The sequence below is a fragment of the Phallusia mammillata genome, chromosome 4 (genome assembly GCF_965637545.1).
Source record: "Phallusia mammillata chromosome 4, kaPhaMamm4.hap1.1, whole genome shotgun sequence".
Classification (NCBI taxonomy): Eukaryota; Metazoa; Chordata; class Ascidiacea; order Phlebobranchia; family Ascidiidae; genus Phallusia; species Phallusia mammillata.
In genome coordinates, this window is record NC_137255.1 from 5,397,757 (window position 1) to 5,411,755 (window position 13,999).

Below are 13,999 nucleotides of genomic sequence, written 5' to 3' on the forward strand. Positions count from 1 at the left end.
CCTGGACAAAAGTGTTGGGGTGTTGTTTTTTACATATTTACATACACCTTAGCATTTAACTGAGTAGGCTTTTGTATGAATCCGTTTGGTACTTTTTTACAACACAGCTGCCCGAGTTGATGGCGGAAATGTAAACAATGATTAATGTATTGCACTTACTTTGTGTATTTGTTGTATGTTACGTTGCCTTTGGATTTTGTTTTCATTTAGTGTGCAATTGTGTGTGTTGGATACAACAACAGTCTTGCAACGTTGGAATTAAAATGGAATTTACCAGACCTTTGTGCGTCAAACATGGCAATGCGTTTGGAAGTGGAAAACACCGGAGCATTTTTGAACAGAAACTACTTCATAATACGTCATACACTTCTTTGCACATTCTCTCGTTTGCCTTTTTCTTACGCTTTCACACTTCCGTTGACATGACTTCAAGTACTCATGTGATATAAAGTATTCATGTTGTTTACCCAATTACATGCAGAAAATATCCTAGCAGTAACTAATACTTACTTAACATAGGTTAGTGTGACTTCAGATAATGTGCAAGCAGACCTAATAGTAGGCTCTGATGTGAAGCACAGTTATATAAACAAACAGAAAGTTTTTCTATTCAACAATTGTAGCATTTTGCTTAGATTTAGGCCCCCCAGAGTTGGGGTTACTTTAGTTATAAAAAGGGTGCCATGTTTTCGGTGAAAAACAAGGCTGAAAATGATTGTGACAACTAAAAGAACGATTGCCCCATAATAGCGGTTAAACGCAAAGCAATACAGAGCGCCTGCCGGATATAGTAGGTCACGTTACCGGCGGTGTTCGACAAGGAGAGTGCTTGCTGAAGTTTGTCATGCTATTTCAGGTTTAGGAAGTGTGTGGTCGAAACTTGGTGTTTATAATTCAATCATGCACAAAGGGTTGACTTCTGCTGTAATTCTAGCCCAAGTAAGTGAAAGTTTTTCAGCTAGATTTATTAGCACGCTTTATTTTACTATCACTACAGTATACTATGGTAAATTGATTCTTGGAACAATTCCCTGTTCCATTGTTGCAACGATTCCACCTTTCATTATATATAAATTATCACAAGTAGGGAAATGTTTATTTCCAGGTTAAAATCAGTTGACAATCGTATAAAGAACAAATATATTCGCTAACAGAGCATGTTCAGTGTCTTAGCCTATTCTATTTGAACCTGGAAAACATGTCCCGACTTCAGTTGTCCTGGTTAATATGTGTCGATGTTTACTGACGATGCTTTGTATTTTTATAGTGTTTCGGTATCACTGCCCTTACCCTTATCTGTGTATGGATCATCAAGTTAAGCGGTGGAATAGGGTGGGACGGGGGTGAAAAACAGTTTAACGTTCATCCAGTAACAATGGTGCTTGGCCTTGTCTTTTTGTATGGAGAAGGTCAGTTAATAACTTACAAAAACATCACAATTCATGAATGAAACTAGCAATTAGGTTACAAATCACACAAATTTGTTTCATAGTTATAGGCTATACTTGGAGCGGTAGGGTATATCAGTCGTAAATTAGTTTAACATTTCACACAGAAAATTAAGGAATAACAGTAGCACGTTGTTAATTTCCCTTGAAAACGACTGGTATGGTCTCTAAATTAGGTAGCCTATATTGTATCAAAGAGCTAATTGGCCCTTTCGGAAAATTTGTTGTGATATGTCAAAGGTGAATCGGGCATGTCTGCATTTATAGGCTATAAATACATTTCTACCCGACACGTTCGGACCTACTTTACACAGACTGATAGGTCAAAACGTTGGTCAACTAAAAATCAAACAGTATATTTATGCCAGACATAGACTGGTGATGAGCCTTGGATATTAACCTTTGCTTTGGTAAACTTTGACATTTTGAGGGATTTCTTTTCACAGTGAATTGCGTTCACGTCCTGCTGAAAATGCCTCCTTGTTTCCTGTTTGCTACTAGGTCATGTGGTGATTCATATGCAAACATACTTCGCAAACAGGTTAATTATCCATTGATGCTGTAAAGGATTGCAACCATGCTGTGGGCTAAACCGTTCCCACAAATTTTTTTAATGCCATAACTACCGTAAGCTTACCTTTTATAGCACAGAAAAGCATCAGCATTTTAATACAAATGATAAGCTGTAAGATAAAGTTGCACATAACACTAGCGCAAATCTGAATGTATGAAACTGTAGTTTCCCGTCTAAAATTACGCAAAGTAACGGATACTTCACGTTATACTGTTTACCATATTCAACCAGTTTTAATCCACCGGCCATACGGTACCGTTGTCCTTATTCTAAAATTTAATGAAGAAATTAGCGCTTGACTTTAAGTTGTTTATTGTGTGCAGGTTTGCTAGTGTATCGCACATTCCGAGGTTACTCCAAGAAATGGATCAAGTTATTGCACGCGTTTTCTCTGTTCGGTGCGTTGTTATCCGCCACCGTTGGTAAGTTTCGTTACAACAGCAAAATGGAAATTTAATTTCACACCCGGTTAGCGGTGTATAAAGCTATAGCTTATGGACAAATTGGGCCGTATATTGGCAAAACCACATTTAAAGATTAAAAGTTTTAAAAAGGAATTGTATGTGTATAATGCAACTAACTCATTTATAACACTCTGATGACAACATCTTTTTACGCTTTGGTTTGCCATTAGAAAGAACTAAGCAAATTGTTAATTCACAATTTGGTCTGTTTGTTTCACGCCAGACACAATCCTATAAATGTTATTTTATTGAAACTTTTGTGACTGTATTAGTTCAATGCTAAATTATTTTATCTAACACCATTGGTTGTGGGAAAAATGATTCTATTTTACAAATAGTTACAGAGATTAGCTGAAACAAAACATGCTAATTAAAAAAATTGTTGTCAAAAACTTATTAATATTTTTTGCAGGTATTACGGCCATTTTTCAGCTACACAACGAAACTGGTGAACCAAACTTGCATTCAGTGCACAGTTGGCTCGGTCTTACAACTTATATATTGTTTGGATTGCAGGTTGGCAAACATTGCATATAGGCTGCTTATTGTGTGTTCAACATGCCGTAAAACGATTTACAGTGTGTAAAATGCGGATTGTATAAATGTACATGTTTTTCGTTCACGTTTTACCCAGAAGAGTTACTTAATAGTTTTGTGGGAAATCCTCCCAGTGGCAACAACTGCTGTAATTTTGTTGTTGTCTAATCAACACAAAATAGTCTATATGATACAACACATTGTATGCGGGCACAAAACTCGAGCCCGAATCCCGAAGTATAAAACCATAGTCTGGCCCGAACCCGAATCGTTTTTGAGAAGTCGGTTTAGGCCCGAAAGTTTGATTGACAGGCATATAATAATAAACAGTACACAATGGAAGATAATAGGCAATAGACAATGGCCTAAACAAGAATGTGGAGGCTGGTCCGAATCAAACTCGTTTTTAAGAAACCAAAGCCCGAACTCTGTGATACAGACAAAAAGTAAAAGCGTTAAAAAATGTTTTATCATTCTCACCTAAGACACTCACCAATTTCGTTTCTGCACAGTTTGTTGCTGGATTTGTGTGTTTTCTGCTTCCTACACCTCAATCCATCAAAAAAGTCGTTTTACCATTTCATCAGTTTTTCGGGGGAGCGATTTTGCTGCTAGTAGCTGCAACTTGTGCATCTGGGATCATGGAAAAATTGTCTGAGGAGTAAGTTGTATAGTAACATTTAAGTATTTTTTGGTAGTTAAGCCTCATATCCATTTAAAAGCATAGAGTCAATTTGTCATTTATTGGCTCTATGGTTTTACATTGATACTGTGACACTGGGCCGACTTCACTTTGGTTCCCAAGCAGTTGCTTGGCCATTGTGAGCCAGTTTCATCTGTGCTGTATGCCCAGTTATGGCATCGCACGGACCGATGAGGCTTGGGTTTTTACCCTGTTACACCCAACAAACTGGAGTGTCGTTGGATGGCTGCACTAGCCAATACGGCTGATCTCTCGTCACCAGCTGCACTGATGAGACCTTATAGGGCTGTTTGCAGCTTAAGACTCTATCAGTTGTTTATTATTGGCTTACATTGGTCCTGATGTGCAAAAATCTCTTCAAGTCTTTTCCGTAAGACAAGACGAAAGCTAACAAAAAATGCAACCCGAGCTTTTGAACTCACGGCTTGATCTTATTCGTCTCGATAAGTTTGCAATATAATCTAATACAAACCAAGTACAAGGGCTTAAAGCAATTTTGCTTCAGTTTCCCTATATTCAAGGTTGAACTATTTGACACAGACTTTATAGGTCGAAACAATATGCACGGTCTGCAGCTATCATGTATTGATACGATGTGTTAATATAGTTGACCATGTTCCTTAAAAAATACCTGAGCGTTGCAAAGGCACATACATTATGTTTGTCGTTGCTCATATTTTAGAACCTGGGGTAAAAAGGTCTTCTTGGGAAATACGGCAGCTCTGATGATTGTGGCATTTGCAATCACTGTTCTGTTCATTGTCCGTTGGTCGCCATGGAAACGGCCTTCCGAAGATGATACAGGCCACCTTTTATCGTCAAACGATGTCAGTGCTAATTGAGTTTCATCTGAAACTGACTTGAATACAAAATTTGAGTAATTTGTAATATCCCGTCCAGTCATCAAGTTCTCGCGAAATTAGGCTATAAAACCATTCTGCCTCAATTTTCGAGAAGAATCTTCTAAGCCACAGTCAAAATATGCATAATAGCCAAAACAATTCGTTGCCAATAAGCATCAGGTAACCTTGGTATTCTGAAATGTGCAATATTACTGTAGTATTTGTGGTTCATTGTTAGTGCAATAATCCTCTCTTAGTGTTATTGTGTATTTGTTGTGCATTAAAAGATAAATCCGTAAAATACATTCTGGAATTTATTTTGTATCTAGACTTTCGTCTACAAAACGCATTTAAAAGGATACATATGTCTATTGACAGGTAGGACTTTTAAGGTTTTATATACCACCACTAGATTCATATTTTTAAATTGTTGTCCCATACATACGCACAGTTTACCATTTTACCGTGTAGGCCCACCTAGTTGTGCTAAAGCCATCTTCGCATCTTGTCCGCAGTGGTCTATCTATTGTCACCTGTTAATAACACTTTACACACGATTTAGATTTTTTGTTACACTTGTAATTACAGAAAAAATATCTTGACTCAAGCCATACACAGTACTCATTTTTAAGGAAGGTATATAGGCTACGCCTAACAATAACTGCGCAGTTTTTCAAGTGTAAGTAAAGTACGAAACAACGTAAGTTAAGCCATCAGCAGAGAAGCTCCAAAACAGATTTTACCCAGAAAAATATTTCAAGGTAAGGTTAAAGTTAAACGGTACAGGCATTCTCACTTTCTAGCCAGAGAAAGAAAACACGTGCTAGTAAAAAAATACTACTTCTATGCGTTACCAAATTCCCTAAATAAAGTCGGTTTTCGAATGAGCTTGTGCGAGCATCAAAAATACCACAAAATTCAAGGAAATAAATGCCCAAATGTTCGAGTTTTGTAGATTTTGATTAATTTACAATCAAGTCTCACATAACTTTTTAACGCATTCGCGAAGCTTTATAACAGTGGTCGACAAACTCATAACAAATGTTCGGTGCATGTCACTAGCCTTCAAAAACTGCGTTATTGAAAGGTATTGGTATATTTTGTCGCAATAAGGTCCAACTAAGGCAGGGGTTCTTAACCAGGGGTACATGTACCCCTTGGGGGTACGAAGCACCAAAGCAGGGGGTACGACAGTCAGTGTGAAATTATACATTATTTAAGCATATTTGTGAAGAATGCGTAACAAGTTACTTTGTTACATGTAGTTGATTTCAATTTAAAGATTGTTGGTGTGCTGTAAATATTGTTGAACTTACAAGACTATTTTAATGCATGCATTCAACACGTAAGTTATAAATACACTGAGTTTGTCCGTCGGCCATTGTAGACAGGGGGTACGAGAAAATTTCATGAAAGCTCAAAGGGTACGAGCCCAAAAAAGGTTAAGAAACACTGAACTAAGGGATTATAGTAGTCAATAAACATAGCATATCACCAGTGTTCTAACCTAATGCATTGTTTCTGGGCGGCTATAAGCAACAAATCCTGGTACTAATGGTTCATAAACTTGTATTTTGTCGTGGCTCAAATATTTATTACTGCAAAACTTTTTACTTTTGTGAATATATTTAATATGACATGTTTGTGACCTACTTGAATTGATATAGCGACCAACTACAGGGCCATGACCTAAAACTGCTGAAATGGTTGTCGCCACTTAAAATTTTCAATGCGCATGTACAAATTTGCTGGATCGATGAATCAAAATTGGTTGGTAGCTTTTAAATACCTCGAAAAGATGTACAGCTGTTCACAAAGAAAACGGGGATCCCACCAATCAATATTTATTCTGTCACAAAATCGATATATTCGGGAGCGGACAGAAAACATAAGAGCGGCACGGCGTCTTCAAAAAGAAAAGCCAATATAACGGTGGTTCCCAACTGATGGTCAACGATGACTTTTTCGGTGGTCCACATGACTTTAATTATATTTAGTGATAGACTAGAATTAGTAGCGTATGACTTAGTGCATATGCAGTACGAAAAAAGCTTGTGCAAGTTATTGGCCATTTATTGTCATCAGCTGTCAGTTGTCTAATATCACTGATTCACTGTTCGAAAATATGTATTAAAAAATACATTTCATGCCAAAGTGCTTGTTGTGGATGCTTTCTTTATCCTTACTTAACAATGGACTGATACACGATATTCTTTTAATTGAATTGGTGGTCAATGGCCTGAAACCGCAGTTGAAAACCACTGCATAAAATACACATCTACAGATAAGTAAAGCATACACTTGTTAAAACACTTGCGAACCCAATTGCTCCGACGCAAAATCTATATAGAACGTGCTTTGGCCAACAATAAAAATACACACAATTCTTCAAGAAGGAGAAAGAGTGGCGACTCTGGTATAACAACAGTACTTTTTTCCAAAAAATTTTTTACCAATGCAAAGTTTTTTTTCTAATTTGTTTGTACTTTGTGCGTTACCTAACCGTGTTTATTTATTTCCGTTATTTGTGTCACGTAAAATGCAACAAGCTTTGGCGATAACAAGTTTTGTTGCCAAAGTAAAAACAAACAAAAAAGACCACAATGCACGGTTTTAAATATTCTGAGCAAAAAGATCAGAACCAGTATTTGTGTGTAAAACATCTCACGTTTCGATTGTAACAATTCACTTGTGTGTTTTATTACTGCTTAATTGCTTTTGTTATTAACTTCGCGTAGCCCGTTTCTTTACAGTTGTGCTGCACCAAGTTGCATCCCTTCTGTTGTTTTTTTTAATTCACCTAATGATGACAAAAAACTGTCGGAACATTGTGATTCTCAAACAATAAAGGTTTTTAATTTTCCTGAAAAACGCTTTGCTCTTAGTTTCCGAACACGACTGAAAATTGATACTCCGGTTTTAAACAAGCCTGTATAGCATTTTCACGTATCACAAGTTAACAATACAAAGAGCATAATTATCTCACAGCAAAGGTCCAAGCACTAGAGTACAAATACTTAAAATAGTTGGTGCTTTAGCTATACCTCTGTATGGTATTTACAGGGCTAAGTGTCATAGCACTACGACTTAACGTACAGACAAATGCACCTATGGTCAGTGATTTGTATAAGTAAGACTTGAGCTTTAGCAAATCGTTTGGCGGGGAATAAACTGAAAGCAATTGCACTTTACAACATATTATACAAGAAAAAAGTCGAAACAAACATTATAACGTTATTTGTGTAAGCTAAAAATAAAACAGCCGCAATTTCTGATTGGAGTACGAGAACGTGTGTTAAGTAGTACATCTAGTCAGTTTAGTCTCCTTTCAAAATCACTGGTGTTAAGGTTGGACACCACAGGAAATACAGTATGTACAAATGGCAGCATAGAATAGCGACTGGTTTTCAACTGCAGGTAGTACAATGATACATAATAGCATCCTTCATGTGGTGGAAAAGCCAAAAATAACGCATTGTTCAAACCGACCTATAAAGACAACCATGGAAAGTGATTTGACCTTAATTGAAATGACGTGCTTTGAGTTTACGACAGCTTAGAATCGTACAGCCGCACCAGGTGTATGTATTTAAACCAGAGTTTCTAAAATTGGGGCTCGGACAAGTAAGTACAAGCCAAAAAACAGCACCCAAAATTTTCTCCAAGTAAGTTAGATTTATAAAGGTGAAACTATAACATAAATGTGGCCTAACGTAAAAGTTTAAACCAAGCACGTTTATTTGAACAGAATCTGTTTGGAAAACCTCAGTCCGACTTACAACTATAATTTGAATAATTGACTTCGCGGGTTACCGTTTTAAGGGTTTAAATTAATTATACACACATCAAGTCAAAATCTTTTTTAACCTTGCATGATGCCACGCATAGAGCATACAATATATAGCCAATCACGAGGCAATCAAAGTCCACCTACAAAAGCGTGGCCATTTTGGTAAGGGCAGAAGACGTGACAAAGGTTGATTGACTTAAAAAATACACGTGGCCGGTTTAGTACCTCACCTTGTTATCATAAACGTGAAAGTTGAGATTTTCCATATTAAATTGAGAATACCTTTTAAGAGGCAGAACTTCAAATCTTGTATTGTTGAGTTCCATTTTTAAGATAACGTAGAACGTTGAAAACAGAAGTATTCTGTTGCTTATTACAGTTACCTTCTTTAACCGCTTTTTTATCCCATTAGGCCCTCTCGATAAAATACACAAGTAATTTTTAAAACGTATTAAGTACAAAATTCAATATTGCACATCTTTGGGCTCCAAAAAGGGTACCGTATTAATGCAATGGGCTCTAAAACGGGACATTTTCTGTGGCTTACAGTCGAGTGCGACTTGTAATCGAGTAAATATAGTATGTTTAGCAGCGTAGATGAAGGGAACGAACAATATAAACATACAAACTGGAAAAAAGTACGGATAATTATTCAGAGTCTGAATCTTGGTTGGTGAGGGTGCGAAAATGGATAGACACTGCGTCCTCGTCTTCATCAGGTGGTCGTTTCCATTCTTGTCGTTGGACGACGAAAAGCACCGACATTACAAACATGACAATGACCACTCCACACATATTACCCATCACTGCACCGCCCGCCAGCTTCTGGTAAGTGGTTTTGCTAAAGAAGGGTAAGATTTAGTAACAAATGTTGCAGTCTCTTTTTTTTTTGGTCAACCTCAAATACATTGTGGTCTCTTGATTCTGTTTTTTGTACATGTGTCCCTTTCTGATCTTTGGCAAATCTTTTCTTTCTCTGTTTCTGTCTTTGTTTCTTGGGCTTGTATTACAAACGCTTGCTGCACAGTGTTACTTCAAATTAAATCCAGAGATGGATCCGTTTTTACCACAGTTTCTCAGGCATTGGGGTTACTAGAACTATTATATTGGCCTGCAACTTTTCACTTAGAAATTTCGGATCTTTTCGGATCGATGTTTTCAGGTCTTTTACTTTTACTAAATTCAAAAATCGCTTGTTTAGGTAATTCTCATCCTTTTGTCTTCTAAATCTACCTTTCAGAAAGACTTACTCTTGGAACATAAATTCTTCAAGTCTGTGGCCAGTTTTTTTTTCTAATCTGTATTGCTTCTTGCAATGAATTCAACAAATACATACTGAATACTTTCAATCTTTCAAAAAACAGTCACGTCAGGACGCATAACGTGATATGGCCAGGAGTTACGCTGGTGTATCGTGTAACGTTATGAAATGCAAAATTCTTAAATATGTTAAAATCTAAAAAACTTTTTGCCATACATTCATATTGGTTTCAGTACATTTCGTCCCAACTAATACCTCCGCCTTTTAAAACCTTGAATAATTCTACTTTGTAGTGTCGGAGTTTTTTGATCTTGGTATAGCAAAGTGAGGCTATTACAACTTAACAACTCGTTTTATACCACAATCACCATAGCTTCCATAAACCTTAACATTTATGCGTTGTACATGGGCCTTAGAAGGGATTTTATTCGAGTATGAGGGACAATCGATTCTTGATAAAATAGCATGAATATTGTGTGAATGAGTTTCGCAAATACGCGTTAGGCTTTTTCGGACTTTGTCTAAAGCAGGTCGATTCATTTATGACGTCCTAAAAACAGGAAATACCTCTAAACCCAATCCTGTGATCGATACCAATCTAGTTGGACGCGAAAAGGTGAACGACGCTGCCCTTATGGTCAATCGCTTATAAGTAAATTATTGCCGCCTGCGTAATGGCAAGCGTGAAATACGCCAGGGAGATGAAAATGTTGCCATAATAGTGAGTGGTGAAGCTTTACTGCCTTCCACATAACAGGACGTCCCAAGATTTTTTTGTTTTTTTGCTTGAAGTCCAACACAGCCAGGAACAATATGCCGGCTTTCCGTTATGGAGTCGATGTGATGAATTATGAAATGCTTTTTTGTGACAGCCAATTTTACTTGTTTTATAAAAAGCAGAAGTCACAATTTTCGAAATCTTTTGTGTTTACCATTTTCGGCAGAGAGTACACCCCAACAAGAGTAGAATTTCTGTTAAATTTCCTTTTTTCTATCAGCTCAAACAATATGCCTTATTTGCCCATACTGTGAATAACCGACATTTGCAACTCCTAAAATGTTACACATTATCATTAAAAATGGTGATTGAATACTTTACCTAATTGCTCTGAATATGTATACAAATCTGACTGTATTCCTCTCACTGCAATAAGTCATTTTAATTGGCAACAGTTTTGCACTACACTGAACTGCATCAATAATAGTGTTTCTTGAATATTTCTTAAACAAACAAATCAGTACTTAATGTTTATGGGAAAATAAATTGAAGCAACTTACTAAACAAAGAAGAGTTTTTCATTGATGCCTGAAATACAGGTAACAGCTGAAAGAATCAATATAGCAGAACCCCAAAATTGGTGGAGAGGCAGATAGAAAGATCTTAAGTTGGCACGTGCACCAGGAAGCAGAAAACAGAGAAACCCAATTGCAAGCTGTAATGCATGTTAAGTATTACAATACTGGGTCTGGGTTTATGATGTATTGCATTATTCGAAACAAGTTTGCGTACAGTCAAAGTATTTTTGTGGGGTTTTGTGGGGCCTAAATTATAAGATGCACTGTTTTACCTGGAGACAAAACAGAACAACTGTTATCATTCCACACCAGCTATGTAGGCTGTACATGTTTTTTATGCTGTACTTGTTGTGGAATTGGAAAACAGCCACCAGTCCTAAAATAAAAACCAACAAAAATATTTGAAGTGCGAAATATTGAAAACAAATATATATTTACAAATATCAGCAGTTTGAAAAAAGTGTTCAAAAAGACAACTAAAAAAGTTATTCTAATAACCCCAGTGAAATGTATGTACATATATGTAAAACTATATTGTGTTCTCACACTACACAAGATTTTCCCAGCTAAAGTGCTATTAAATTCTACTGTAAAGGAAGTTACAACTGACAAGCATATGCTACAGAATGGGAAGCTGAGCTAATTTCCTTGCAACATTTTGCTTATAGTGCAGAGTAAAGTTTGGTGGGAATGCCATCCTGTTTTAAATGAGACAAATGACATTGAGCGCTGTTTGTTTGTTTGCTCTTTAAATGCTGTGGGATTCTAAACCATGAAAGCATTGGGTTCTCTTTAGGCTTTATCTTAATACATTGATGGCTTAAAATACTTTTAAAACATATACATACCTACAATAGCAGCAAAGAGTGCAAGAAACAGAAGACCGGCATGGATGATTTTTACTTTTAGCTTTTTACTTTGTCTGAATATCCGGTATGTCATAATTGCTGTAAAAATATACAAATTGTTAATAATTGTTAAAAATGATTACAAAAGTGAAAAAATAACATAAGTTGCTGTTAAAGCGCCATGCTCTGTACAAATTTATTGACTTGTTCGCTTCTTGTTAGGATCTTTAAAAATGTGAATTGTGTACTGAAATTTAGAAATGTAATTTAAAGTAACTAATAATTTATGAGGATATATGCTTACATACTATATTTAGCCCTGAACAAACAATCAAAACTGAATTAACTGTTAAAACAACCATTACCTTCTCCATAGAGAAATACTAAGCCACAGATCATACATAATGGATGCAGGTTAAATTCTTTGCTGGTTCCATCCCAGGCAAAACCTCCCATGTACGAATTGAGCCAAATGCCAATCAACACAATCATAGCAACACCAAGGCCCTAAAAAGCAGAGTAGAAAGATTACTATGTGATTTTGTGAAATGCTGTCTATATTTAGTGTATTAAGTGTAACAAGAAAATATTTGAAAAATTATTGAAAGGATTGATGTATCTATATTCTAAACAATGCCAATAGCGCATTTTTAGAGGTTAAATTCAGTGGTGGGATTTTTTGTCTGCCGGTTCTTTCACAAAAGTTGTATTTTCAGCCGGTCCTTTACAAAAAGATTGACAGTAACCAGTAATGCAAACTGTTGATCTCATACATTTCCATGGCGTGGCAGTTCTATAGAACTGGCTGAATCCCATCACTGGTCAAATTATACTGCAAGATCTATACATTTTTTATGTGCAAACTACAGGAATGCATTTTGAACAACAAACTTGTCAGTGTTGCTATTGTAATTGACACTAAAAAGCCTTTTACAAATATATTTTGGCTCAGGAATCAGTCACCCATCAGGAATTATTAAAGTTTTGCTTTTATGTGATAGTCTAAAGCTGTATTCTTGACGTATTACTTACTTGTGACAAAGCCACCATCCATGGTAATCCTCGCAACTGGTTGCCCTCGTCCAACTGGTCAACCGGCATTTCTGTTTCAAAGCTACTACCCACTGACAAAACTTAATAATGAAATGGTCACAAAACCAAAACAAAGCCCTGATTATATTCTCTAAAGTACAACAACAAAATAATTTAAGGTACAATACATTTTAAATAAATTGTTCAAATATTTAGAAAATTATTTGAAACCTGTTTCATATCTGCTAAACACTAAATTTTAATGTGTGTCTGGCACTTTCTTCGGTTTTGCACTTGTTTTAAAAAGTATCGTAGAAAGTTTTAGTGTCCCTTCCTTACTACAGACTATTTAAATCCAGCAGATATTGCAATTTAAAGGTGGCTGTACACAGACTGCGTATTCCGTCAACGTGCGTAAACGCATGCGAAAAACGGTCCGTATTCTGACGTGCGTAAACGGACCGAATTTACGTTCCGAAAGTGGCTGCGTTTGGTGGTATACACAGGATCCGAACGATGCGACGTTTTGCTTGAATGCGTCCTACTCCAAATCAGTTGTTTGGCTGTTCAAAGAAGGAACACCGCTAATTTCTTGCATTTGGGTTATCACGGTGGTGGTGGTGGGATTTTAATATTGCTAAACTCGAACACACCGACCAAAAAAAGTAATTTAAATAGTTTACAATCGACATTACCCAACCTACCCTTGGCATTCGCTGGTGTCAAAACATGCTCAAATAAGATAGCAGTACAATAACATCGCTAATGGAAAACAAATGTCACAAAATATTTGTATTTTTTTTTTCTAAAAGACACTTTCAAAGCAGACAAAATAAAAAAGTACAAACACACAGTGCATATGAGCGAAATGTTTAAATGGTAAAATTGGGGATGAACAAACACTGAAAGGACTTTTTTGTGTTTTTACAGAATGCTTCGTATTTCTAAAGAATTTCATTTGCTTTTAAAAACCCTCCTGTACCCTCTTTCGATTGCCTCAAGCATTTTCTTATTTTTGAAAAGTGAAAAGCAATCCTAGCATCAGTAGCTGTATTCTTATAATTTGGCAATGTGCTGGTTGTTGCCTGTAGGTCTCCTACAAATAACAAAAACATAAATGCAACAGTATGTACAAATTAGTTTAGAAGTATATTTGTTTAATCCACAATTAAGTGCAATCTTTCATTTAACTTGACTTTTCTGG

General features: G+C 36.3%; 2 protein-coding genes across 2 annotated transcripts; one reads left to right on the plus strand and one right to left on the minus strand.

Annotated features, from left to right (window-relative positions):
* The first annotated feature begins 861 nt into the window (after positions 1-861).
* Positions 862-4,852, plus strand: LOC145224827 (ferric reductase SjCytb561-like). The gene is made up of 6 exons (XM_080091414.1): positions 862-939; positions 1,268-1,409; positions 2,346-2,444; positions 2,899-3,002; positions 3,536-3,684; positions 4,409-4,852. The coding sequence occupies exons 1-6, from the start codon at positions 901-903 to the stop codon at positions 4,566-4,568; spliced, it is 693 nt and encodes a 230-aa protein (XP_079947540.1). The 5' UTR covers positions 862-900; the 3' UTR covers positions 4,569-4,852.
* A 1,917-nt stretch (positions 4,853-6,769) lies between these two features.
* LOC145223371 (transmembrane ascorbate-dependent reductase CYB561-like) lies at positions 6,770-12,946 on the minus strand. The gene is made up of 6 exons (XM_080089787.1): positions 12,796-12,946; positions 12,129-12,270; positions 11,764-11,862; positions 11,188-11,291; positions 10,898-11,052; positions 6,770-9,199 (listed from the first exon to the last, which is right to left on the minus strand). The coding sequence occupies exons 1-6, from the start codon at positions 12,862-12,864 to the stop codon at positions 9,007-9,009; spliced, it is 762 nt and encodes a 253-aa protein (XP_079945913.1). The 5' UTR covers positions 12,865-12,946; the 3' UTR covers positions 6,770-9,006.
* Positions 12,947-13,999: the final 1,053 nt, after the last annotated feature.